This window comes from Sapajus apella, unplaced genomic scaffold (assembly GCF_009761245.1).
Source record: "Sapajus apella isolate SASKATOON/1434 unplaced genomic scaffold, GSC_monkey_1.0 scaffold22, whole genome shotgun sequence".
Lineage (NCBI taxonomy): Eukaryota > Metazoa > Chordata > Mammalia > Primates > Cebidae > Sapajus > Sapajus apella.
In genome coordinates, this window is record NW_022436962.1 from 27,678,484 (window position 1) to 27,703,080 (window position 24,597).

The 24,597-nt window shown below is 52.0% G+C and overlaps 2 protein-coding genes across 14 annotated transcripts in view; one reads left to right on the forward strand and one right to left on the reverse strand.

Moving 5' to 3' along the window:
- Positions 1-13,503, forward strand: part of EPHX1 (epoxide hydrolase 1) — a 35,947-nt gene extending 22,444 nt beyond the window's left edge. For both annotated transcript variants that reach the window (XM_032289429.1, XM_032289428.1), the window contains exons 4-9: positions 8,487-8,714; positions 9,024-9,153; positions 9,601-9,809; positions 10,354-10,462; positions 12,428-12,553; positions 13,091-13,503. In XM_032289429.1, the coding sequence (XP_032145320.1) occupies positions 8,487-8,714; positions 9,024-9,153; positions 9,601-9,809; positions 10,354-10,462; positions 12,428-12,553; positions 13,091-13,292 (1,004 nt within the window). In that variant the 3' untranslated portion in view covers positions 13,293-13,503. The remainder of the gene's footprint in view (positions 1-8,486; positions 8,715-9,023; positions 9,154-9,600; positions 9,810-10,353; positions 10,463-12,427; positions 12,554-13,090) is intronic.
- Positions 13,504-14,555: 1,052 nt separating this feature from the next.
- TMEM63A (transmembrane protein 63A) overlaps positions 14,556-24,597 on the reverse strand; it is a 35,043-nt gene continuing 25,001 nt past the window's right edge. For 7 of the 12 annotated variants that reach the window (XM_032289422.1, XM_032289424.1, XM_032289421.1 and 4 more), the window contains 10 exons: positions 24,116-24,222; positions 23,860-23,946; positions 23,093-23,155; positions 20,815-20,977; positions 19,849-19,954; positions 17,886-18,053; positions 16,754-16,875; positions 16,367-16,429; positions 14,929-15,090; positions 14,556-14,827 (listed from right to left, as the gene is read on the reverse strand). In XM_032289422.1, coding sequence (XP_032145313.1) covers positions 14,935-15,090; positions 16,367-16,429; positions 16,754-16,875; positions 17,886-18,053; positions 19,849-19,954; positions 20,815-20,977; positions 23,093-23,155; positions 23,860-23,946; positions 24,116-24,222 — 1,035 coding nt within the window. In that variant the 3' untranslated portion in view covers positions 14,556-14,827; positions 14,929-14,934. Of the gene's footprint in view, positions 14,828-14,928; positions 15,091-16,366; positions 16,430-16,753; positions 16,876-16,930; positions 18,054-19,848; positions 19,955-20,814; positions 20,978-23,092; positions 23,156-23,859; positions 23,947-24,115; positions 24,223-24,597 lie in introns of those variants that run through there. The other 5 variants (XM_032289417.1, XM_032289426.1, XM_032289418.1 and 2 more) reach the window with 5 other exon arrangements.

Genomic DNA, 24,597 nt, shown 5'->3' on the forward strand with positions numbered 1-24,597 from the left:
CAGGAATTCGAAACCAGCCTGGCCAACACGGTGAAACCCTGTCTCTACTAAAAATACAAAAATTAGGTGGTGGCAGACACCTGTAATCCCAGCTACTTGGGAGGCTGAGGCAGGAGAATTGCTTGAACCTGAGGGGTGGAGGTTGCAAGGCAGAGATTGCGCCAGTCCAGCCTGAGCCTTGGAGTGAGACCCTGTCTCAAAAACAAACAAAAATATGGAAATGCTTTTTAAGAAAATCAAACCCATACTATTAATTTTTAAATTTATATTTATTTTTAATTTTAGTCAAATGGACATAACATAAAATTTACCATCTTAACCACCTCAAGATATATTTCAATAGCATTAAGTATGTTCACATTGTTATACAACCGTCACCATCATCCATCTTCGGAACTTTTTCATCTTCCCAGACTGAAACTCTGTGCTTATTCGATGCTAACTCCCCGTTCTTCACTCCCCTAGCCCTTGGCGACCACCACTCTTCTTTCTGTCTCTATGAATTTGACTACTCTTAAGTAGCGGATAGAAATGGAATTATACAATATTTGTCTTTTTATGTTTATAGCTTATTTGACTAAGCATACTCTCCTCAGCACTAATGTTCATCTGCATTGTAGCATGTGTCAGAATGTCCTTCCTCCTTTTGGCTGAAGAATATTCCATTGTATGGATGAGCCACATTTGGCTTATCCATTGTCTATCTAGGGACTCTTGGGTTGCTTCTACCTTTGGCAATGGTGACTCATGCTGCTGTGAACATGGGTGTACAAATGTCTCTTCCAGACTCTGCTCTCGGCCGGGCGCAGTGGCTCACGCCTCTAATCCAGTACTTTGGGAGGCTGAGGCCGGTGGATCGCCTGAGGCCAGGAGTTGGAGACCAGCCTGGCCAACATGGTGAAACCCCGTCTCTACTAAAAATGCAAAAATTAGCTGGGTGTGGTGGCATGCACCTGTAATCCCAGCTACGCAGGAGGCTGAGGCAGGAGAATCATTTGAACCTGAGAGGCAAAGGTTGCAATGAGCTAAGATCATACCACTGTACTCTAGCCTGGCCTCCATCTCAAAAAAAAAAAAAAAAAAAAAGATTCTGCTCTCAATTCTTTTGGATCTGTATCCAGAATTGGCCTTGCCGCATCCTCTGGTAATTCTGTGTTGAATTTTCTGAGGAACCGCCGCACCGTGTCCTGCAGTGGCTGCACCTTTTACCTTCCCACCAACAATGCTTGAGAATCCCAATTTCTCCAAATCTTTGCCAATATTTTTTTTCTTTTCTTTTTTTCAGTAAGGGCCATCCTAATGGGTATAAAGTCATATTACATTTTGGTTTTGAGTTGCATTTTCCTAATGTACTGATGTTGAGCATTTTTTCGTGCGGTACTTATTAGATTCTTTATCATTTCTCTGATGAAATGTCTGTACGTGTCTTTTGTCCATTTTTGTTTTTTCTGTTAGGTTTTAGAAGTTTTCTATATATTCTGAATAAAATCTCTTATGTGATATTTGCAAATGTTTTCTCCCACTCTGTGGGTTGCCGTACAATTAACCTTTTCCAGAGACAAGGTCTCACTTTGTTGCCCAGGCTGGAGAGCAGTGGCTACTCACAGGCGCAATCATGGCTCACCACAGCCTCAAACTCCTGGGCTCAAGCAATCCTCTTGCCTCAGGCCTCCTGAATAGCTGGTACTATAGGCGAGCACCACTGCCCAGCCTGTTAATTTTTTATATTGAGGAAATTGTGCATGATAGGAATCTTATTTTTAATGTTTAAGATAATTTGGCCTTTTCAAGGAACAGTTAAGATTTAAATTTATTAAAATTCTAGGAATTAGTCAAAGTATATGAAAGACATGTTGGTCAGCTAGATAAAGTTCCTAAAAAAGGAAACTGAAATTATACAATATTAACTGGGTGTGGTGGCATGCGCCTGTAGTCCCAGCTCTACTCAGGAGGCTGAGGCAGGAGGATCGCTTGAGCCCAGGAATTCAAGGCTGCAGTGAGCTATGAGTGCACCACTGCATGGGTGACAGATCGAGACCCCATCTTTTAAAAAAGGAGAGAGAAAGGAAGGATGGATGGAAACCTTGTCTCAGAGGTGCCTGGGCGGCAAACATCCTTATTCTCCTGGTGCAAGGAAGCCAGGCCTGAGGGAGGGCGAGCAAGAGAAAAGCGAAGTCGAATCCCAGTGGTGTGTCCTGGAGCTTGAACGCTTCCTGGGCTCATCCAAGAACACCAAAAAAAAAAAAAAAAAAAAAAAAAAAAAAATCTGGAATGATTTTTTGGATCAAATTTGGACTCTTCTGGAGCGTTGCTGTATTCTTTACAGGATTTTGATGTCTTCTGTTATGAGTCTAACAGGAGGACCCCAGCCACTTCCTCCCAGCCAAATTGCTGTGTGCAATGACCAGAGGTTCCTGTTTGGATCCCTGGCATGAAATTGCCTGGCTTCTTTGAGCTTGACTTGGATCCCTGTGTTGCTCCAGCTCTTCAGGGTCCATCCAGCAGAAATTGACAGGGCGTCTGCTGTATCCAGGCATTCTGCTGGGGCTGGGCATGCATAGGGAGGACAGGGTCCCTCCTTCACAGCTCACAGGCTCTTCAGGGGCAATTATGGCACACCGTGGTGGTGCTATGAGGGAGGAGGCCCTGGGAGCTTCATAAGTCCCACAGTCTGCCTTTGGATGTTTGGGAAGGCTTCCTGAAGGAGGTGGCATCTAAGCTGAAATGAGGGGGACTTTGCCAGGTGTGTGGGGAAGGTGGTCCAAGAAAGCGGGGACAGCATGTTCAAAGGCCCAGAGGCAGCAGGCAGTAAAGGGCCCTTTTCCTCCTGGCGGCTGCAAGCCTTACCCCACTGGACCCTCTCAGGGTTCCTGAGGACACTGCATGTTTTTTGGAGACAGGGCCTCACTCTGTCACCCAGGCTGGAGTGCAGTGGTGTAATCACAGTTCACTGCAGCCTCAACCTAAGCTCAAGCAATCCTCCCACCTCAGCCTCCCAAGTAGCTGGGACCACAGGTATGCACCACTACACTCAGCTAATTTTTTTTTTAAACATTTTTACTAGAGACTAGGTTTACCATGTTGCCCAGGCTGATCTCAGACTCCTGGGCTCAAGCAATCCTTCCACCTTGGCCTCCCAAAGTATCGAGATGACGGGCGTGAGCTACCACACCCAGCCGACATTTGGTGTTTACTGTGCAAAACCTCCTTCAGGTACAACTGCTCCAGAAGGGCCATTTTCCAGCATTGAGTTCATCGTGGACTTACACACGTGTGGGTCTGGCGCACTGCCCAGGGCCGGAGGCCTGTTCTTGGCCTTGGTCCATGTGGTTTGGGCCTGGGTGCCTGCATTCCCTGCCCATCCTCCCACAGTGCTGAGCGGGCAGCTTCTGGTCTGCGGGCCCCACAAACCTTCAGTATTCCCCTGAATCTTGTCCTGGGCTCCCCAGGCTGGGGTTGGTCCAAGTCCTCCTCTCTCTTCTCTCTCACAGTGGACTTTTCAGGGTCCTCTGTCGCTGCACTGACCCCTGCACTCCTGACTGCTCACAGCCCAGCCTCCAGCACCCACCGCAGTGTTCTGTCCCCATCCACACTGGCCTTGCTACTCAGCCTCCCTGTCCCTGCCACTTCCCTGCTCATTCTGTGCTGAGCTTCCAGATCTAACCCATGTCCTGGGCCTCCCACTGCAGGAGACCAGGCTCTGTCCCAGTGTCTGAGGGCTTTCAGGGGTGTGAGACCTCTGGGAAAGCCCAACCCTGTCACATCCAGGGAGAAGGGAACTGCCTGAGGCACCAGGTCTCCAGACTCCCTGCCTGTCCCTTTTTCCTTTACCCTTGGCCCTGACACCTGGTCCCCACCCTACCCCCACCCCCTCCAAGCCCAGGGCCACCATCCTGAGCCCTTCTCAGCTCCGGGGTGCTGACCCAGCAGCCCTGTCTTGGAGCGTCCTATGGGTGCCAGACCTATAGGGAAAGTCAAAGGCAGTATTTCCTCCCACAAAGGGAAACAGGGACCCATGAGGCAAAGTATGAGCCATGAGCTTTTAAAAAAATATCTTGGCCGGGCGCGGTGGCTCACACCTGTAATCCCAGCACTTTGGGAGGCAGAGGCGGGCGGATCATGAGGTCAAGAGATCGAGACCATCCTGGCCAACATGGTGAAACCCCGTCTCTACTAAAATACGAAAATTAGCAGGGCATGGTGGCGCACACCTATAGTCCCAGCTACTTGGGAGGTTGAGGCAGGAGAATTGCTTGAACCCAGGAGGCAGAGGTTGCAGTGAGCCAAGATCACGCCACTGCACTCCAGTCTGGTGCCTGGCAACAGAGCGAGACTCTGTCTCAAAAAAAATTTAAAAATATATATATATATATATCTTGCCGGGCACGGTGCCTCACACCTGTCCCAGCACTTTGGGAGGCTGAGGTGGGTGGATCACCTGAGGTCAGGAGTTTGGGACCATCCTGGCCAACATAGTGAAACCTCATCTCTACTAAAAACACAAAAATTAGCTGGAAATGGTGGCGCATGCCTATAGTCCCAGCTACTCAGGAGGCTGAGGCAGGAGAATTGCCTGAACCCAGGAGACAGAGGTTACAGTGAGCCGAGATCATACCATTGCTGGGTAACAGCCTGGGTAACAAGAGTTAAACTCCTTCTCAAAAAAAAAAAAATCTTGACCAGGCGTGGTGGCTCATGCCTGTAATCCCAACACTTTGGGAGGCCGAGGCAGGAGGAGGCCAGGAGTTTGAGGCTAGCATAGGTAACAGCGAGCCCCTCTCTCTATTTTTAAGAAGCATTCATTTAAAAAATTCAAATATTTAAAATGTAAAAAGCACGCAAGGGAATACAGTGAGAAGCAGCTCCCTCTTGCCCGCGAGCCGGCCAGTGGCAGCTGTGTTCTACTCGTGTGTCCTGGGAGAGCCCATGCATCCGCAAGTGTGGATGTGTATTTTTTCTCTAATTTAAAACTCAAAAGACAATGTGGTAGAATATGAATTAAAAAGAATCTCACATCATGCAGTGTGTTCCAAGGGAGATAAGATCACCTACTAAAATAAACTTTAGAATAGGAGTACATTTAGCAACATAGAAGGACACCCAGGATATATTGTTAAGTTTAAAAAAAATGAGTTTCCAAAATAGAATATATGTATGGTTCTATTTTTGTTAAAAGTTATGTTCTCTAAGTCTTTTTTAAAAGTTTCAACTGTCACAGTCAAGAAGGGTCTAAAAAGACGTGGCAGCTCAGTGGAGTGTGGGCCCCACATGGGATCCTGGAGCAGAAAATGGACAATTAGGGGTAAAACTAAAGAAACCTGGCTAATATTTTGTTGTGTGTAGATACCAGTATTATCCAGGCTTTAAAAAAAAGGAAATTGTCCAGGCACAGTGGCTCACACCTATCATCCCAGCACTTTGGGAGGCCAAGGCTGAGGCCAAGGCAGGTGGATCATGAAGTCCAGAGATAAAGACCATCCTGGCTAACATGGTGAAAGCCCATCTCTACTAAAAATACAAAAAATTAGCCAGGCGTGGTGACACACACCTGTATTCCCTGCTATCCAGGAGGCTGAGGCAGGAGAATCACTTGAACCTGGGAGATGGTGATTGCAGTGAGCCGAGGTCGCGCCCCTGCACAGCAGCCTGGGAGACAACAGCGAGACTCTGTCTCAAAAATAAAAAGAGGAAATCCTGGCTGGGCATGGTGGCTCACACCAGTAATCCCAGCATTTTGAGAGGCCAAGGTGGGAGGATGGCTTGAGCCCATGAGTTTGAGATCAGCCTGGGCAACATAGCAAGACCCAATCTCTAAAAAAAAAAAAAAAAAATAAGCCAGCCATGGTGTGGTCCACCTGTAGTCCCAGCTACTTGGGTGGCTGAAGCGGGAGGATCACTTGAGCCTGGGAGGTTGAGGCTACACGTGAACTGTGATTGTGCCACTGCACTTCAGCCTGGGCCACACAATGAGACCTCATCTCTAACAAAAGAAAAAAAAAAGGAATTCCTGCAATGTGTGACAACATGGATAAACTGAGGAAATAATGCTAAGTGAAATAAGCCAAGCATAGAAGGACGAATACCACATGATTACCTGTGTGAGGAATCTGAAATAGTCAAACTCACAGAAGCAGAGAGTAGAAGGGTGGCTGTCAGGGCTGGGGAAGAGGGGAAACAGTGCTGCCGATGGCGTGTGGAGTTTCAGTCCTGCCGGCCACATGTGTCCTACAGACATGCTGTACAGCAGAGCGCTCAGTGTTGGACACTCATAAATCTGTTAAAATCCATATTAAGTGTTATCGTCATTTAATAAAAAGTTTAGGCCGGGCACAGTGGCTCACACCTATAATCCAGCACTTTGCAAGGCCGAGGCAAGTGGATCACCTGAGGTCAGGAGTTCAAGACCAACCTGGTCAACATGGTGAAACCCTGTCTCTACAAAAAATACAAAAATTAGCCAGATGTGGTGGTACACACACCTGTAATCCCAGCTACTTGGGAGGCTGAGGCAGGAGAATTGCTTGAACCCGGGAGGCAGAGGCTGCAGTGAGCCAAGATTGGCGCCATCAAACTCCAGGCTGGGTGACAGAGCGAGACTCCATCTCAAAAAAAAAAAATGCTTAAACACTAAGGAAATCAGACTATGGACTTATAGTTAATAGTATCTCAGTCCTAGTTGTTCATTAATTGTAATAAATGTACCATGCTAACATAAAATGTTAATGGAGGAAACCTGGTTGGTGTGAGGTATATGGGAGGTTTCTGGGCTCTGCAGTTTTTCAGCAAATCTAAACCTGTTCCAAAATACAGTTTAGACAGACAACACCGTGTTGCCTTCAGAGAGTGGGATTACATGCGAATCTTCCTCCTTTGGCTTATCTGTGTTTTCTAAGTTTTCTACAGTAAACGTATTGTTTGTATATAATTTTTTAACAACAGAGCAGAACACTAGCTAGACCACACTGACTGCACCAGCCCTGGTGGCAGAGGGTTCCAGCTATGGCAGCCGCCCTCACTGTGAGTGCCATGAGGGCCCAGGTGCTGTCTAGGGCACTGGCCTGGGAAGGGGCTCCTCTCTTTTGATATGCAGAGGCCCAAGTCAGTCCAGAGGAGACTAGAATCCGTTCACTTGCCCTTGGCTATGATGATGTTTCCAGCATTGTACTTAGAAAAAGAAATCTTCCACTTTATTTATTTTATTTTTTTGAGATGGAGTATTGCTGTTACCCTGGTTGGAGTGCAGTGATGTGATCTCGGCTCAATGCAACCTCTGATTCCAGGTTCAAGCGATTCTCCTGCCTCAGCCTTCTGAGTAGCTGGGATTACAGTCGCCCACCACCACACCTGGCTAATTTTTGCATTTTTAGTAGAGATGGTGTTTCGCCATGTTGACCAGTCTGGGCTGGAACTCCTGACCTCAGGTGATCTGCCTGCCTCAGCCTCCCAAAGTGCTGGTATTACAGGCACAAGCCTCCACACCGGACCCAAAAGTCTTCCACTTTAAACAAAAGGTTATTTTATAATTAGAAAAAGATAACATATTGTCAATGTGTATGAAAAATATGTATTTAATACCTGTTCGTTGTAGAAAAATTGGAAAGTACGTAAAAATCAAAGAGAAAGTAAAAGCACCGGAATCTACTGCTCAAGGAGAACTGCTTTTTACGTTCTTTTTTTTTTTTTTTTTTTTTTTTTTTTTTGAGACAGAGTCTTGCTCTGTCGCCAAGCTGGAGTGCAGTGGCACAATCTCAGCTCACTGCAACCTCTGCCTCCTGGATTCAAGCGATTCTTCCGCCTCAGCCTCCCGAGTAGCTGGGACCAGAGGCATGTGCCACCACACCCGGCTAATTTTTTGTATTTTTAGTAGAGACAAGGTTTCACCATGTTGGTCAGGATGGCAGGATGGTCTTGATCTCTTGACCTTGTGATCTGCCCACCTCAGCCTCCCAAAGTGCTGGGATTACAGGTGTGAGCCACCACACCTGGCCTGCTGATCTGTTTTCTATGCTAAATACATACACACCTTCACTGTCCATTTAAATGACTCTATTGTACTCCAGTACACTGTCAAGCTATAATCTACTTGATTAATCCTGTATTGTTAGATATACGGGACTTTCTCCCTACCCCCCAAATTTTAAATTATTGAACAAGTATTTATGGAGCCCTGCTGTGGGCCAGGAGCTGTCCTGAGCCCTGGGAACCCAGCAGTGCCTGCACAGACCTGGCCCTGCGTCAGGGGGTACCTCTGAGGAAACTGGGAGGTGGCCATGTAGCTCCCTTGCAGGGAAGCCTGAGTGAGGACATTGGTGCATCTGGAGCCAGTGTGAGCGTGACACCAGTGTCAGCCATGATTACTGTCATCAGTACCATGGGGGGGGCACTAACGGTGGCATTACTTAATATCCAGGCTCTAGGGGGTGCCAGAGCCTGACTGCACAGGGTCGTCTTTCTCCCCCAACCCTGACTGTGCTTTGTTCCTCCAGGGTTGGACATCCACTTCATCCATGTGAAGCCCCCCCAGCTGCCCGCAGGCCGCACCCCGAAGCCCTTGCTGATGGTGCATGGCTGGCCTGGCTCTTTCTACGAGTTTTATAAGATTATCCCACTCCTGACTGACCCTAGGAACCATGGTCTGAGTGATGAGCACGTTTTTGAAGTCATCTGCCCTTCCATCCCTGGCTACGGCTTCTCAGAGGCATCCTCCAAGAAGGGTACGGGCTGCTAGAGGCTCCCTAACTGCCCCGTCCTCACGCAGGGTGGGCCAGGTGTTCCCGCTAGGCTCTCCTTCCGGGAGGGTGAGCAGGAAGTTGGCCCGAGGAAGCTGGGAAAGGAGGGGCCTGAGAGGCCGGCCCCAGGCGTACCGCCTTCCGGAGCTGGAGACCACCCTCCAGGATTCCTTCTTGCCTCAGAGCTTTCCTCGTCTCCACCTGGGGGGAGGCAGGCCTGAGAAATTTCACAGAACACCCAGAGGGCCCAAGGAACAACCTGCCTGTGACTCTGCCTCTCCCCATCATGGCCAGGGTTCAACTCGGTGGCCACCGCCAGGATCTTTTACAAGCTAATGCTGCGGCTGGGCTTCCAGGAATTCTACATTCAAGGCGGGGACTGGGGGTCCCTGATCTGCACCAATATGGCCCAGCTGGTGCCCAGGTGAGGTCACTCGAGGGCATGGGGGGCGGTGCGTGTGTCCTCTAAGAGGGGGACCTCTGGGCAGGGGAGGGGAGGGCATGTGTCCTGTCACTCAGCAGTGCCTGGGGCACGTTGACTTGGATTCTCCTGTCTATAATCCAGGGTAGCGGCTCTGGGCCAGGTTCCCAGGCAGAGAAGGCCTGTGAGAGGAGGGGAAGGTCAGGCACTAGACCTCTCTGCTGGCCCAAGCTCTGGGACAGCCCTGAACAGAACTCCCCAGAAACTGTGATTTTCCTCCAACCTCCCTCTCTCCAACTCCCGTGGCCTCCCCAGAGGGGCCGGTGCTGAAAGGGGCTGGCCCTGTGCTGGCTCCTCAGCCCCGAGGCCTGTTCCTCCTCCGCCATCTCTCCCCTCCCCCTCTCCTTGACACCAGCGGAGCCTCACCTGGGGCCCTCTCTCTGCCCTCAGCCACGTGAAAGGCCTGCACCTGAACATGGGTTTGGTGTTAAGCAACTTCTCCACCCTGACCCTTCTCCTGGGACGACGTTTCGGGAGGTTTTTTGGCTACACCGAGAGGGACATGGAGCTGCTGTACCCCTTCAAGGAGAAGGTCTTCTACAGCCTGATGAGGGAGAGCGGCTACATGCACATCCAGTGTACCAAGCCCGACACCGTGGGTGAGCGTGCTCGGGGGGCCTTGCCCACCACCAGCTTCACTGGCGCGGGGGTGGGGAGGCACCCCCAGGGGAATCTCACCACCCCACCCCAATGCTGCCCACAGGAGGAAGCCTCTCGTAAGAACCTTCCAGCTCTTGAGACCTTCAAACTGCATTTTCCTATAGAATCAAGAGGATGGACCCTCATGAGATCCCTAGGCCAATTTAGCAACTCTGTTTAGCTGACTCAGTATTCATAGTGGCTTTCACCCCTGATCCCCCACCCCTGGGTCTACATACCACACTGAGAAGCAGAGGGATGGAGAGGGTGGGTAGGAGGAAGCCTGGGGGTGGGCAGCTCTGCGGCTGCAGGGGAGAGGGGAGAGAATACCCTGAAGCCTTGGGGAAGAAGTTCCCAGGCAGTGGCTGGGTGCGGAGGCTCATGTCTGTAATCCCAGCACTTTGGAGGCCAAGGCCGCCCTGTGCGGCAAGTGTCACACCTCACACCTGAAGCTCCAGCTCCCTGGTCCCCAGGCCTGAGTCTCCCTTCTTCTCCCCACACCAGGCTGTGCTCTGAATGACTCTCCTGTGGGCCTGGCCGCCTATATCCTAGAGAAGTTTTCCACCTGGACCAATACGGAATTCCGCTACCTGGAGGATGGAGGCCTGGAAAGGTGAGACCCTGGTCCTAGCAGCCACCCGCACCCTCCTCACTCTCATCATCCCATGTTTGGTTGCTTTGCATGGGGCGCTCAGCAAATTGTTTCTATTGTTGGCTTCCTTACAAATCCTTACCCCGTGACTAAGGTAGCTGCATTTTTGAGGGAGGAGGCCTGCTGAGTTGCTCCCAGCCTCACAGTGGGTGATCAGGACTAGGTGCAGGCTCACCTGCTTGTGCTGCTTTTGCTGACCAGGCCCCTCTGGGGGTTAGGGAGCCCAGAGGGCAGCAGATACCACGTTATTGCCAAGAGCATCTGGGCTTTTCCTCCTGACTCCCTAGAGAGCCTGGCATCGGGGCCACATGACATGTTCCAGGAGGTGGTCACATCTCCCAGAGCCTGAGGCTATATCCTCCACATGCTTGACTCCATGTCAGCTGTGTGGCCTGACTCAGCTTTCACCAAGGTCAGCTCTGATCCACCCTTTCCAGGGCCCATCCCTTTATTCCTTCTGTGACACAGAGAGTGCTGGGGATGGGAAAGAGAGAGCAAAATGAGACTGAATCCCGCCTTGGGGGTAGGGATTCTGTCTTGACCATGCGCTAGCCCCATTACCTACAATAGTACCAGGTGATAGTGGGTGCCCAGTAAATAGATGTTGAGTGAGCTTGGAAGATACATGCAAAGAACTGGGAGTCCGGTGGAAGGAGGATTCTCTTTGTCTAAGTGGCAGAAAGGGGAAATGACTGGGAGAATGTATCTGATTTGGGCCTTGGAGGATGAGTAGGAGTTTGCTGGATGGAGGAGGGAAATTTAGGCAAAGAGAAAAGCAATAAAAATGCAAGGAAATGGTGCTTGGAAAGGGTGACTCGTTGAGAGGTTGAAGCAGGTACACTGGGGCCAGACCACAAGCAAACTCATTCCGGCAGGCAGGTCCTATCCTCCTCCAAGAGGCTCAGCAGGTCCTTTCTCTGGGATCTGTTTCCCCTACCCTACATTCGGCAGGACCCAGGAGTTGATGGAGTTCCTGCTGGTCCACCTTGGCAAGGGGTGTGGCCTGCTCCTTGCACACAGATACCTGGAGCCGGATGTGAGGCCTCACCAGACTGTCCCGCTGGGCCACTCCTGCACCTCTGGCTCCAGGTTACAGGGAGCAGCAAAGCCCTGAGCAGAGGGGGACAGGATATGATCCATGTTCCAGAAAGAACAGGAATACACTAGGGTGGAAATGGCGGTCGTAGTAGTTTTCAATCTTCGGGCAGAGCTGAAACGGAGATGGAAGCACTTGGCCGACTTGCAGAAAGCCAGGTCAGAATTTACGTGTGTACTGTAATGAGCTTTCATTGACCCGTTTTCATTTTGCCACCAAAATGGCATTGAAAAGGCTGTTCCCTTAATCTCTGTCCCTGCCTGATGCTGCTGTTGCTAGAGACCAGGGTTTTAGAGAGGAAGGTGGGGTTGGGAGCGCCTGCTTTGGGAAGAGTGGAAGGTGGGCTGTGGAGTGTGCATCCTGGACCCAGGCTGCCTAGGTTTGGCTTCTCCACTTAATAAATAAAATGGAAATAGCAGTACCTATGTCCCATAGGCTGCTCAGAGGAAAACATGAATTCAATGAAGGTAAGGAGCTTAGAAGATGCTCCCTGGTACGGGGTCACTCTATAGCTGGTGCCCGAGCAGTTTCACGGCACAGGGTTGAGGGGAGGGTAGGAGAGGTCAGCGTCAGGAGAGAGGGGACAGCTGTGTAGAGGCGAGGCAGGGAGGGGAGGGCCTTGGGGTGACAAGAGACACTTCAACTAAATACGTGCTCTCCAGTCTGATGCCAAGGGCGCAAGCCTGCCTGTGACAAGAGCATACCACACACCTTGCATGAGGTCTGAGGAGGGAAGCTGTGTGGGCAGGGCCTGGCATGTACAGGACTTTCTGGCTGCCCTTTGTCACACAACTGCATCTGTCACTGAGAACGGGGCCTTATGTTCCCAGGAAGTTCTCCCTGGACGACCTGCTGACCAACGTCATGCTCTACTGGACAACAGGAACCATCGTCTCCTCCCAGCGCTTCTACAAGGAGAACCTGGGACAGGGCTGGATGACCCAGAAGCATGAGCGGTGAGCCTGGCCGAGCTGAGAGCAGGGGACTCTGAGGCTGGGGGCAGGGGTTGGCCCGTCTCAAACTCCAGGAAGGGCATTTGGTGGTGGGATAAGTATAACCCTGCCTGCAATGCCCCAGGGGCCCTTGGATGAGAACACTAAAGGTGGGGGTGTTTGGAGAAAACCTTCGTGGAGGGATCACATGCCTGGCTCCTGGGTGGTCCTTAGTGCCTCTCCCCAGTCCAGGATGCTGGTCTGGTGTGGCACTGAAGGTTCTGGGATTTCCGAGTCTCACATGGAGGCCCTCAAAGGTGGGGAGTTAGAGGCTATCCCATGTCCTTGCCTGTGTGGCCCTCCCAGAAAAAGAGAGGGCCCTTAATGAGGGGAGGGTGGTTGAGACCCTGAATCTATCCTTTGCTCTATGACTCCTTGTGGGTGGCTGGTTGATCTCGCCCCGCAGGCCCTTGAACTCCTTGCTGTGCAGGAAGTGGGGGGCGTTGGGGGAAGGCGCAGGGCCATAGCCTCAGCCCTCCATGGGATCCCTGTCACTTCCAGGATGAAGGTCTACGTGCCCACTGGCTTCTCTGCCTTCCCTTCTGAGTTAATCCACACGCCTGAAAAGTGGATAAGGCTCAAGTACCCGAAGCTCATCTCCTATTCCTACATGACGCGTGGGGGCCACTTTGCGGCCTTTGAGGAGCCGGACCTCCTTGCCCAGGACATCCGCAAGTTCCTGTCGGTGCTGGAGCGGCAGTGACCTCCTCCCCACCCCTGGCCCCCAAGTACCCTCCAGGCTTTTCTTGGGGAAGATACCCCTTTTCTGAGGAATGAGTCTGCCTCCGCCCCTTGCCTGTGCTGGGAGCCCACGCTCTCCCCCTCACCCCTCCAAACTCACTCCTCAACCCCCCACCCCATGTAGTAAGCAACATGGCCTTCCTTGATGATAAATGACTTTATTTCTAACAGCAGCTGGAACGCAATGACATAAGCGTACCCCCGACCCCACAAGGGGCCCTTTGTCCAAGCAGAGCTGGCAAGCCCCTCCTTGCTGGCCAAGGCACGGGAGGCCGGCTGGGGATGAGGCCGCTGGCCAGGGCTATGCTGCACCCGACCCATGGCAAGATGCCCCACCCCTTCCAGCACCAGGGTGGCGTGGAACAGAGGCAGCGCTAGCTGCACCATGGGGGCAAATCAGCTCCCCGAGTGAGAAGGCCCAGGCCCACAAGACCAGCAGACAGGTTCAGGCAGGGCCTGCAGAGGCACCAAGGCCCTGGTCCAGCTGGGCAGCAGGGAGGCTGAACCTGCTCTTCTGCACCCCCTCCCGCCCCCACCGCACAGGCTTGCGCCTTGGTGCCCCCTGGAGGCAGCAGGGAAGAAGCTTCTCAGGCAGGTCAGTTATATCCCATCCCCAGGGATCCCCAGGAGATAGGAGAGGGACAGCCCCTCCTTCCTGCCAGAGCCACAGCTCAAGGGCAGTGGGATGGCCTTGCACCCAGCCCAAACACCCCCTCCTGTGTGCCGACCATGCTGTCCTTTGGCTCCAAGGAGGCCCTGAGCACTGCCCCCGCCTTGGAGGGAGGGGGTGAGTGCTGCACAGAGCCTGCTGGAGATGCGGACTCACGCAGTCAGCCCCCAAGTGGCGGGAGAGGCTGGATCTTAACCGTGGTCTAATGGGTACTTTGAGTGGTCCTTGTCCCTGTCTGTGGGGTGACCCTGACCCGGCCAGAGTGTCCCTGACAACATGCTACAAAAACACAGAACCCTAGCAGATTGCGGAGGTGTGTGCACAGCTGCAGGAACACTGGCCGCCTCCCAGCCTGCTCCCCACAGCTCACTCCTACCCTTCCGAGTCCGAGGCACACAGGGCCTAGGTGCAGCCTGGAGGGGCTGCCGGGCTGTGGGGGGGTGCTGGCCGTGGAGTGGGGAGCTGGACACCCAGCCAGACTTCAGACTGGACTGCAGCATCTCTTTGGTTATCAGTTATGTGTGTGCCTACAGAGGGGTGGGCAGTGTGTGTGCCCAGAAGGGAGGAGGCCTTCCCCTGGTTACATCCTCTCCATATATTCTCCTGGACTCATCAGTCTGGGGAGCAAAAGTCCACCACGTGGTTTTGGCGATAAACCACTGGGGATGTCCCCCCAGCTGCAGAGCTGGAAGCTTGTGCTAGGGGGTAACTGGGGTGAGCAAGGGAGGCCTCCCAATGGCTCAGCAGGGGAGTCCCAACACATTCCCACTCAGCCAAGGGCCTGAGCCCCAGGCCATTCTGGTTGCATCTTTTCAGAGCAGAGGGACCTAAAACAGACAGGAAGAAGTCATGAACTTGGGAGTCAGGCTGCTTCACCTGTCTCCTCACCCCACAGGCTCCCCTGAGCCTGGCCCAGCTGGCAGCTCACCCAGCCTCAGGCCTCCTGGGGGGTAGCAGCCACATTGTCCACAGGGCTCTGCCCCAGGAGAGTTCCGCTGATGTTGTGGATAGCACCATAGGTCTGCTGCTGCTGTGGGGACAGCGCCGTCCTCTCCGAGGCCAACCCGTTCAGAATCCGAGGCACGTAGGCCTGTCAGCAAATGGATTCGTGCTTGGGTTGGGGCAGGCATGAGATTCCACACTGGATCCCTCCCCTCCTGCCCTTCTCCCAACAGGAGGACACAGACAGTGGCCATAAAGGACATATGAAGAAACAGCAACATCAATTTAGGACATTAGGACCCAAAATATGCCACCTGCAAAATTTCCTAGCAGCCAGGGCAAAAGAGAAAGCACAATTACACAGTTCTCATGATCACAGAAGGAAGCACAGAAGGGCAGTTTCTCAGAAGAAACAAAACTTCCTAGCCCTGGATTTTAGGAGAATTTCTCACTTTATAGAACAGGTTACCTATACAGGTGGGCTTCAAGCGCTGCCCTGGGACCCCCAAGATGCTCAACGAATCTGTGTGAGTTTCATATCCTCCCAATCCCAGGCTCCAGCCACTGACCCAGGGCACAGAGCCCTGCTCCACTCCTCCCGAGACCCTGGCTGAGGGCTTGACATTATCCACCTGTCCTGCATGTTCCCTGCCTGGCCAGCACAGCCACAGGTGTCTCTGGGTAATGAGTCTTTTTGAGGCCCTCCCTCTTTTGGGGCTTGTCCAAGGACAGACACCGATAAGAGAGCCTGACACCTGGAGGCAGCCACCAGAAAGAACCCTGCAGATGAGGTCGGCTCTGTCCTGACCCCAGCTGTCAGGAAGGCCAGTGGTCACAGCTCTGGAACCCTGGGGCTCTGCTTTCCCTTCCCAGCCCCAGCCTAGGAGCAGGACCCTGGAGGCTACATGCAGGGAGAACCAGGAAGGGAAGGAGCCCTGTGTCTTTCTTCCATTGGGGTCTTCCTCTGAAGCAGGCGCAGTGTTCATTTCTTGAATTCAGAGGAAGTCTGTGACACCCTCTTGGAGCCTAGTGGAGGAACTCGCACAGGCAGGTTCAGCACTGATGATAAAGCTTCATCAAACGCTAGCACCTTACAATGTGCCTTCACTGACGCCCCAACTCACCAGGCATTAAATATGCAAAGGAAAGAGAGCAGGGAACTGAAACCAAGGGGGATGGGCACGAATCCAGACAAGACTCATTATCTCAACAGTTTCAAATATGCAGGTTAAAACACCCAGAGGGACTGGGATTCCTTCTCTGCCATTAATTCACAAATCTGCCTGCCATGTGATCTTAGCAAGAGATGATCAAAGTACATTTGCTGAGGCCCATCTGGCTGGGACTGTTATAACCAGACCAAAAAAGGGCGACAAGCTCATGGGGTTAAGGGCTTAGGGGGATGAAAGGCACAGATGGCTTACTGTGAACGGTGTGGGCATGTGGGCCTCTGCTTCACTTCCTTTGTCGCTTGTGGGCTCTTCTGTCTGCAGATAACAGCAAAAATTTGCAATGATAAACAAAACTGATCCCTGTGAACGAACACCCTACAAACACACAGACTATTAACACCCAGAATAATAGTACCAGCTGGCGCCAAGCTCCCCGGCAGCCCGAGAGAGGATGGGGTGGGGGAGTGCAGGGATGAGGGGAGGAAGGGAAGCTACACATGGCACCCAACCACCCACGCCTTTCCCGCGGAGAAGCAGAATCTGGAGAAGGCTGCTGCTGTGTTAAGGGTGGGAGGGGTTGAGAGTGAGCCCGCCCCACCATCTCCTCCCAGGGCCTGGCCGGGCAGTGGGGACGGGGGCCTTTACTTTGTAGTTCAGAGGGCTGAGGTGCTTGAAACATCCAAAGCAGGTGTGAGCCAGGCAGACCAGGATGGTGAGCAGCACCACCAGGAAGGTGAACAGAGTGGCGGGGGCCTTCAGACCTGGGGACAGAGGGTGGCTAGCCTTGGGGGTGGGTGGGGAGGGGCTGCCACCTACCTTCACCCGGCTGAGGAAGGGCCACACCTGGTGCCAAAACTACCCGTGACTTCTCCCTCAGGCAGAAAATCAAGGCAAAGCCTGACTCCCCCAACCCCACCCCTCAACTCCAGCAGCAAGGATGGTGTCTTCCCAGCCAGGAGCACACAGAGGGACCCACTGAATGGCTGGCATCATCCCTGGTCAGATTTCAAGTACTGGGACGCCAAGTCAATGGCAGTTCGCCAGTCTTTTTGCTTGGGTCCATTCCCTCCAGTCTCCCGTGCCCTGGGCTAGGTAGGATGGACACTCCCATACCCCAGTCTGACCAGGGCAGACATGTCTTTTCCCAGGAGTGTCAGTTTTCCCTCCTCCATGTCCCTACCTCTTCCATGCCAGGAAGTACAGGGAGCTGGGCCCATCCACCACCCACAAAGGGCAATGTGGATCAGCTTCCCCATCTCCTCTGGTTCAGTCCCTGCACAGCTGATAAAGGCAGTCTTCTCTCTAGGGATGCATGGGACAATCGACCAGGCCTTCACAAGGGTTACACCTGCTCTTGGGCTAGCTTAGGAGCTAGGCTGTCAACACCACACCCAACCAGCCCTGACCCTGAGTATCATGTTTTGATTGGACACCTAACCAGTCCTTACTCTGGGTACCATGTTCTGATTGGACACCTAACCATCCCTCACTTGGGGCACCATATTCTGATTGGACAACTACCAACCCTCACTCTGGGCACCACGTTCTGATTGGACACCTAACCATCCCTCACTTGGGGCACCATGTTCTGATTGGACAACTACCAACCCTCACTCTGGGCACCACGTTTCTGATTGGACGCCTAACTAGCCCTTACTCTGGGCACCACATTCTGACTAGATGCCAAGCTGATGCCATGAAAACTGACTGGCTGGTGTGGATGCAAGGATGGGAGGCCAAAGGCTGGCCCCAGGTTGGAAGGGCTGCTCACCCAGGCGCAGGAAGGAAAAGAAGTAGAGCCAGAAGAGGCACAGGATGGGGGCCGCCAAGGCCTGGTTCACAGCAGCAAAGTGGATCTCCTTCTCCAGCTTGGCCGGGAGGTAGACGAAGTAGAGGTTATGCCGGTCCACCATGTGCTTGAGCAGGATGTAAATGAGGCCTGCAGGGCATGGGGCTGTGAGCTGGAAACTTCGCAGGGTCACAGGGGCGCCTCTGCCCACTTCCTCTTAGGGGTGGCTATTTTGCCAAGGAGCTAGGGCTGGGGCTGCTGCTCTACTGCTTGAACACAAAATGAGGCACCCTGCACCTCTGGCTGTTAGTTTTTTCTCCTAGCTGCTTCCTCACTTCTCTGTGACCCCAAGGGCGTTGTGGTGTCTATAACCCTGTCACCAAGGAACACTAAAATTCCAGGATCGTCTTGGAAAGAGGCTGTTTCATACTCGGATGCCTGGCCTCAATTCCTCCCAGCCCTTCCCATGCTAAGCCCCCAAGTATGTCAGTGCTCCCACACCCCCGGCCTTCCTCCACTCGGCTGACCCCCTTCCTCATCAGTCAACAGAGAATGAGGCCCAAGGGTCTTACCCCAGTGGTGGCACAGGAGCACACAGCGGGAACCACCAGAAGGTGGGTGCTGCCTTTTCTATTATGCCAGCTTTTTGTTGTTTGTTTTTGAGACGGAGTTTTGTTTTTGTTGCCCAGGTTGGAGTACAGTGGTGCAATCTTAGCTCACTGCACCCTCCACCTCCTGGATTCAAGCAATTCTCCTACCTCAGCCTCCCAAGTAGCTGGGATTACAGGCATCCATCACCAGGCCTGGCTAATTTTTTGTATTTTTAGTAGAAAGAGGGTTTCACCATGTTGGCCAGGCTGGTCTCGAACTCCTGACCTCAGGTGATCCACTGCCTCGCCCTCCCAAAGTGCTGGGATTACAGGGGTGAGCTACTGTGCCCAGGCCCAGGTTCTTCTTGGAAAAATAAATTTTGTTTTGAAAGTGTTAATACTGTAGATTTTTAAAACTACACAAGAGCGTATACAGAGAAAACTAAAACAACTTCTCCCCCTCATCCTCAGCTATTACTGCCAACAGTCTCTTGGGTTTTCTGTTTTCTTCTAGAGTCTTTCATTCATCTGCCAGTTCCAGATGTTTTATTTCAGTGGCCAGGACCTTGGCCTTTAAAGTCAAATAGTCCTGAGTTCAAATTCTGGTTCTCCTGCTTACTAACAACATATGAAGTTCTTCATCTGTGAAGGGGGAATAGAAACAAGACCTGCCTTGTAGGATGAGGTGAGAATTAAATGTGGTAACCCACGTGGAGGCAACCATCTGCCAGAGTGAAAGCAGCAAAAGAGCTGTGATTGTGACTATGGCACTGTCTTACTTGCTGCTAAAGAAATCAACCATGAACGACGTGGTCAGCGGGCAGAGAACCTCAGACCAGAAGTACTGAGAGAGGTCCTAGCTGGGGCCAGTGGGAGGAATTCATTTAAAAATTAATGAGGCTGGGTGCTGTGGCTCATGCCTGTAATCCCAGCACTTTGGGAGGCTGAGGCAAGCGGATCACCTGAGGTCAGGAGTTCGAGACCAGCCAGGCCAACATGGTGAAACTGTCTCTACTAAAAATACAAAAAATTAGCCAGGCATGGCGGTGGGCACCTGTAATCCCAGCTACTCAGGAGGCTGAGGTGGGAGGTTGGCTTGAGCCTGGGAGGTGGGGGTTGCAGTGAGCCAAGATCATGCCACTGTACTCCAGCCTGGGTGTCAGCATGAGGCCCTGTCTCAAAACAAAAAAAAAGAAAGAAATGAATGAAATTTGGTGTTACTGGGTTTTGGGCAGCTTGCGGTTCTTGTGACTATGGTTTTGGGAACATCATAACGTCCTGGTGATAGCTGTCTCTGAGAGGCTTGGTGCAATCAGCCGTCCACGTACCCTGGGACAGGGTCCAGGACCACTCACCAAATGGCGCAATGATGGGACAGGTGATGCTGTAGGCCATGATGACAGTGAAGACACACAGCATCCACGCATACATGGCTCCAAACTCATACTGGAAGGCCTGGTTCTGGGAGGAGGAAGTGGTGAGGAGCTCGTGGGCTTGTTCCACCTCAAACACCCTTTTGTGCTCTCCAAGTGGTGAGGGGAGAGCAGGGTAGAGGAGGACTTTGGAAATAGATGCGTGGCTCCCGAGGTCCTTCCTATCCCTCCCAGCCACCCCACTTCACTCAGCGCACCCAGACTTCCTGAGGCACAGTGATGCGTGTCTGCTAGTGTTCCCTTTGTTCCAATCCTGTCCACCCAACAGGCATTTGCGCCCCTGGAGCAGAGGTGGTCAGAGGATGAACTGTAAGTGACTCCTTGCGATTCCAGCCCTTCTAGGATGGGATCTGGGGCCAGCTTAGTTCATGCCTCTTTGAGATAGGGATACTAGCAGTGCCCAGCTCATAAGGGGACTGAGGATGAAATGAAGGAATCCAACACTTCTCCCACTTTCCTCACACAGTGCCCACCGTGGCAGAGGAGAATAAAAGGGAATCCCACACTCTCCAATTTAGGGAATCCTGGAATAAATGCCACAAGCCAAAAGTGCCTTTGACATCTGGGGTACGACTAAGAATTTACGAAAATGGGTGTGCATGGAAAAGGAGTATGTTGGTTTGAGCTGTTTGTATGTGTGCAATCAAACTGTTTCAAATGCCAGAGTCCCAAGCTCTCTCCTCCATCCTGTGAGCTAGAGCGGAGGCTGGAGGAGGCTGCGCCTGCGCGGGCCTGGGTTTGAGAAGCACTTAGCCCAGTGCCCGCCCTAGTGGGTGGCTGGGTAAATGCTATGCACTAGTGGGGGTAGTGGGGATGAGAGGACCTCAGGTCAGGGAAGGGGGACGGGGAGGGAGTCAGAGACACAGCCCTGGGCCCAGGGGAAGGCACCTGCTTGACATTCCTGCGGTCGGCAGCCGTCTTGGCCACGATCATGCGGAAGGTGTAGAGGATGAGGCCCGGCAGCCGCAGCAGCTCCATGCCATTGCCAATGAAGGCTGAGGCGATGACATAGTTCACAAAGAAGGCGCCCTGGTCCGGCAGGAAGACGCACCTGGGGAAACCGGGGCCTAGGTCTGTGAGCTGAGAGCCACTCTTGGAGGGAGAGTAGGGGCCCCTAGGCTGGGCAGGAGCAGAAAGCCCCTGGGAGGGCTGTAGACTCTTCCCTTCATTCAGCACATATTTGGGAACCCATCGGTGTGCCAAGCACCCTTCTAGGCATTGAGAACAGAACAGTGCCCCAGCCCCCACCCACTCCCTTGAAGTTCACATTCTAGCTGGGGGCACAAACAAGCAAACAAACACATATTCCATATGCCGGCATGGTGAGCGCTACAGAGGAAATAAAGCAGGGAGGGTTTCCACATTACACAGGGGTGGAGGAGCGTTTCTTACTAGGTGATATTTGTGCAGAGATGTGAAGGAAGTGAGAAAACAAGTCATCCCAAAACCTGGGAAGACAAGATTCCAGGAAAAGGGAATAACATATAAGTCGATATAAGTCACCTGAAGAGGCTCAGTGGCACATCCAGGAAGAACAAAAGGGCAGGTGGGGCAGGACAGCAGTGGGCTAGGGGCAGCAGGAGACAAGCCTGAAAGGGGCTGGGGCCCGGCTCAGGGCAAGGGATCTGTTCCGATGGGGTCAGGGAGATGACACAGATGGTGGCTGTGTCATCCCCATGCGGGATGAGGGTGGTTGTGATGGAGGTGGTGAGATTCTGGATCTACTTAAAAGAGAGAGCCGTCAGGATTTGCTGATAGGCTGGGTGTGGCATGGGAGGGAGAGAAAGAAAACAAGGTGAACCTCAAGGTTTTTGCCAAAACAATTGGAAAAACATCATGGAATGGGAAAGTTGCAGAGCAGCAGATTTGGGGTTTTGTAAAAGTCAAGAGTCTGGTTTTGGCTGGTAACATCTGTGGGACCCAGGGAAACTCCAAGTGGAGTTTCAGGTGGGAAGCTGGGTTATCAGCCTGGAGGTGCAGGCTAGAGACATAAATGTGGATGTTGTCCATATCAGTTAATTCAGGAGCAGTCTCATGGCACGGAAGCCGTGGGTTTAGCTGAGGTCACCTAGAGAGGCAGTGTGGACCCAGAACTGGGGGCTAAGCCTTGAGGCAGCCAAAATCTAGAGTTGGGGAGATGGGAAAGCACCCACCAAGGAGGCTGAGAAGAAGATGCCACGGGATGAGAGAGCCAAGGCAGAGCTTCGAGGAGGAAGGCTCGGAAAAATGTGTCAGATGTGGCTGACAGACCACAGAAGATGAGGACTGAAGTGGTCACTGGATTTGTCTATCTGAAAGTCACTGTAAACCTAGACAATCGCTGGCTGTATGTATGTGTGTCTATCAGAGCCGCCAGCTCCCAGCTCATCAGCTTACTCAGCAAGAACTTGTTTAAAACAACTCACCCCATCCTTACAGGTAAGCACATTCTTTAGGAAAGTCATGCCAAGCTTTGGGCCTATATTAAGACCTAACGTACAGACTGTAGGGGCTTCGAATCCCAGCTCTGTTCCTTAACTGGCTGGGTAAACTTGGGCAAGTTATTCAACAGCTCCAAACCTCAGTCTCCTCATCTGTAAAATGGAGAGAATACTAGTATCTTTCTCATGGCTTGTTGTAAAGGCTCAGTGAGAAAAAGATGCATAAAGCATTTGGCATACTCCCTTCTTAAACAATAGCTATTACCATTAAGTGGGCATGGTATAAGTTTAAAATACTAACAAGAATACATTAGCAATAAATTTAATTCTATTGTGGCAAAAATAATCCCCAGAGCCCAGAGGCATCCTGGTTGCCATGTGTAATTATTATTCTCCTTTCCCCACTCCCTGGCACCACTGAGACCCAGCAATTCCTTCTCCTCATGTGACTATGTGCTCAATAAGTTTCAAAGAATGAATGAGACAGCTGCTAATTGAGTTCTGGCCTAAAAAATTAACCACATTTCTGCAAGTACAGCACAAAGTGGGTCAGCTCCCACAGTGTCTACCAGGAACCTGGCAGGGTGGTGGTGAGGCCCCGAGCGCTGCTGTCTGGGGGAGGCAGAGGCCTGTTCGGAAGCATAGACTACGACTGCCCCCTCCCGTCCCACTGCAGCCCCAGCCCCAGCCCCTGTGGGACTTTCACCCAGGGCCATGGCTCCAGAACTCAGCTTGGCAATACTCACTCCAACCTGATGGAGGTCTCCGAGGAAGTCTTGTCAAAGAGCCACCGGAAGAAAAAATCTAGACTGAAAAACAAAGGAATCCCCTAAGAGTTTATTTCCAGCATTCCATGTTGTCACTACACAGGCTTTCACTTTCTTTTGCTCTAAAAACAGGCCAAAACTTGAGATTGACTTTTGTTCTCAATGACACCAGTTACTACGGCATGACCTGTCACAGTCTGCTTTAACAGAAGCTTCCTTCCTTGAGATAAACAAAGCCATGATGAGACCCTTCCTAAGTGGAAGGTCCTTGATAAGTTTCATTTTCTTTTCTTTATTTTGTAGAGATGGGGTTTTACCATATTGCCCAGGCTGGAACTCCTGGGCTCAAGCAATCTGCCCACCTCTGCCTCCCAAAATGCAAGGATTATAGGCATAAGCCACCACGCCTAGCCACGAAATTTCCAAGCTTTTTCCTTTTTTTTTTTTTTTTTGGACACAGAGTCTTATGCCTGTAATCCCAGCACTTGGGAGGCTGAAGTGGGTGGATCACCTGAGGTCAGGAGTTCAAGACCAGCCTGACCAATATGGTGTTTTCTTTTTTAAAGAAGAATAATCATATTGTCAGAAGAATCAGTGACCAGCCCCACTGCATGCCAAGTGGCTGCGACAGGCTTAGATATTGTTAGAGGTTTGCTTCTGCTACCAGACCATTTTCAATCTCCTAGGGACAGTGCTCTTCTGATGTGACTGATACCGAATTTAGAGGAGGAAGTGGTGGCATATACCTGGTGAGACCCAGGGAGGGCAGTATCAGCACCATGAAGATCAAGAATATGTAGACTTTGGTCATCATGATCTGGTTTTCCCCCGACCTGCAGGACATCAAAGGTGAGCACTCGCAGTCCCCAAATGCTCCAGGTACCCCCAGTGAGGCCTCTGCCATGTGCCCACTGCCTGAGCAGCTGGGGGAAGGGTGTGGACAAGGGAGCGATCAGAGGCATTCTTCTTAGGGGCAGGGCCTCGGGGCTCCCGGGCACTCACTTGGTCCAGTGGGACTCCAGCAGTGTAGAGTAGTAGACGATGGAGGGGAGGAGGGCCGAGAAGGACCAGAGCAGGAGGGTGGGGAAGAACTGACTGATGATCGGGTCCTAGGAAAAAGGTCCACGACAGAGAGAGTCACAGGGACCATGGCCCACATGGCTCTGAGGCCATGACCTATTAACGTGGTCGCTCAGGAGACTCCCCGGGTAGAAGTCTGTCACCTCTGACCCCCAGAACTGACACTGCCAGGTACAGAGTTGGTACCATAACTGCTGGCTGAATAATCACTAACAGCACCTTATATCTGTATAGCTCCTCACAGCACAGCAAAGAAAGCAATTTCACATACAACTAAACTCCACTTACCTGACTAACCAGATTAAATAACCTTCTCTGTTCCCTATACAAAACCAATGACTGATCCCACGGGAAGACTGAACACTGAAGGCCTGGAGTCCTGGCAGGGGTGGAGGGGGCGCTGC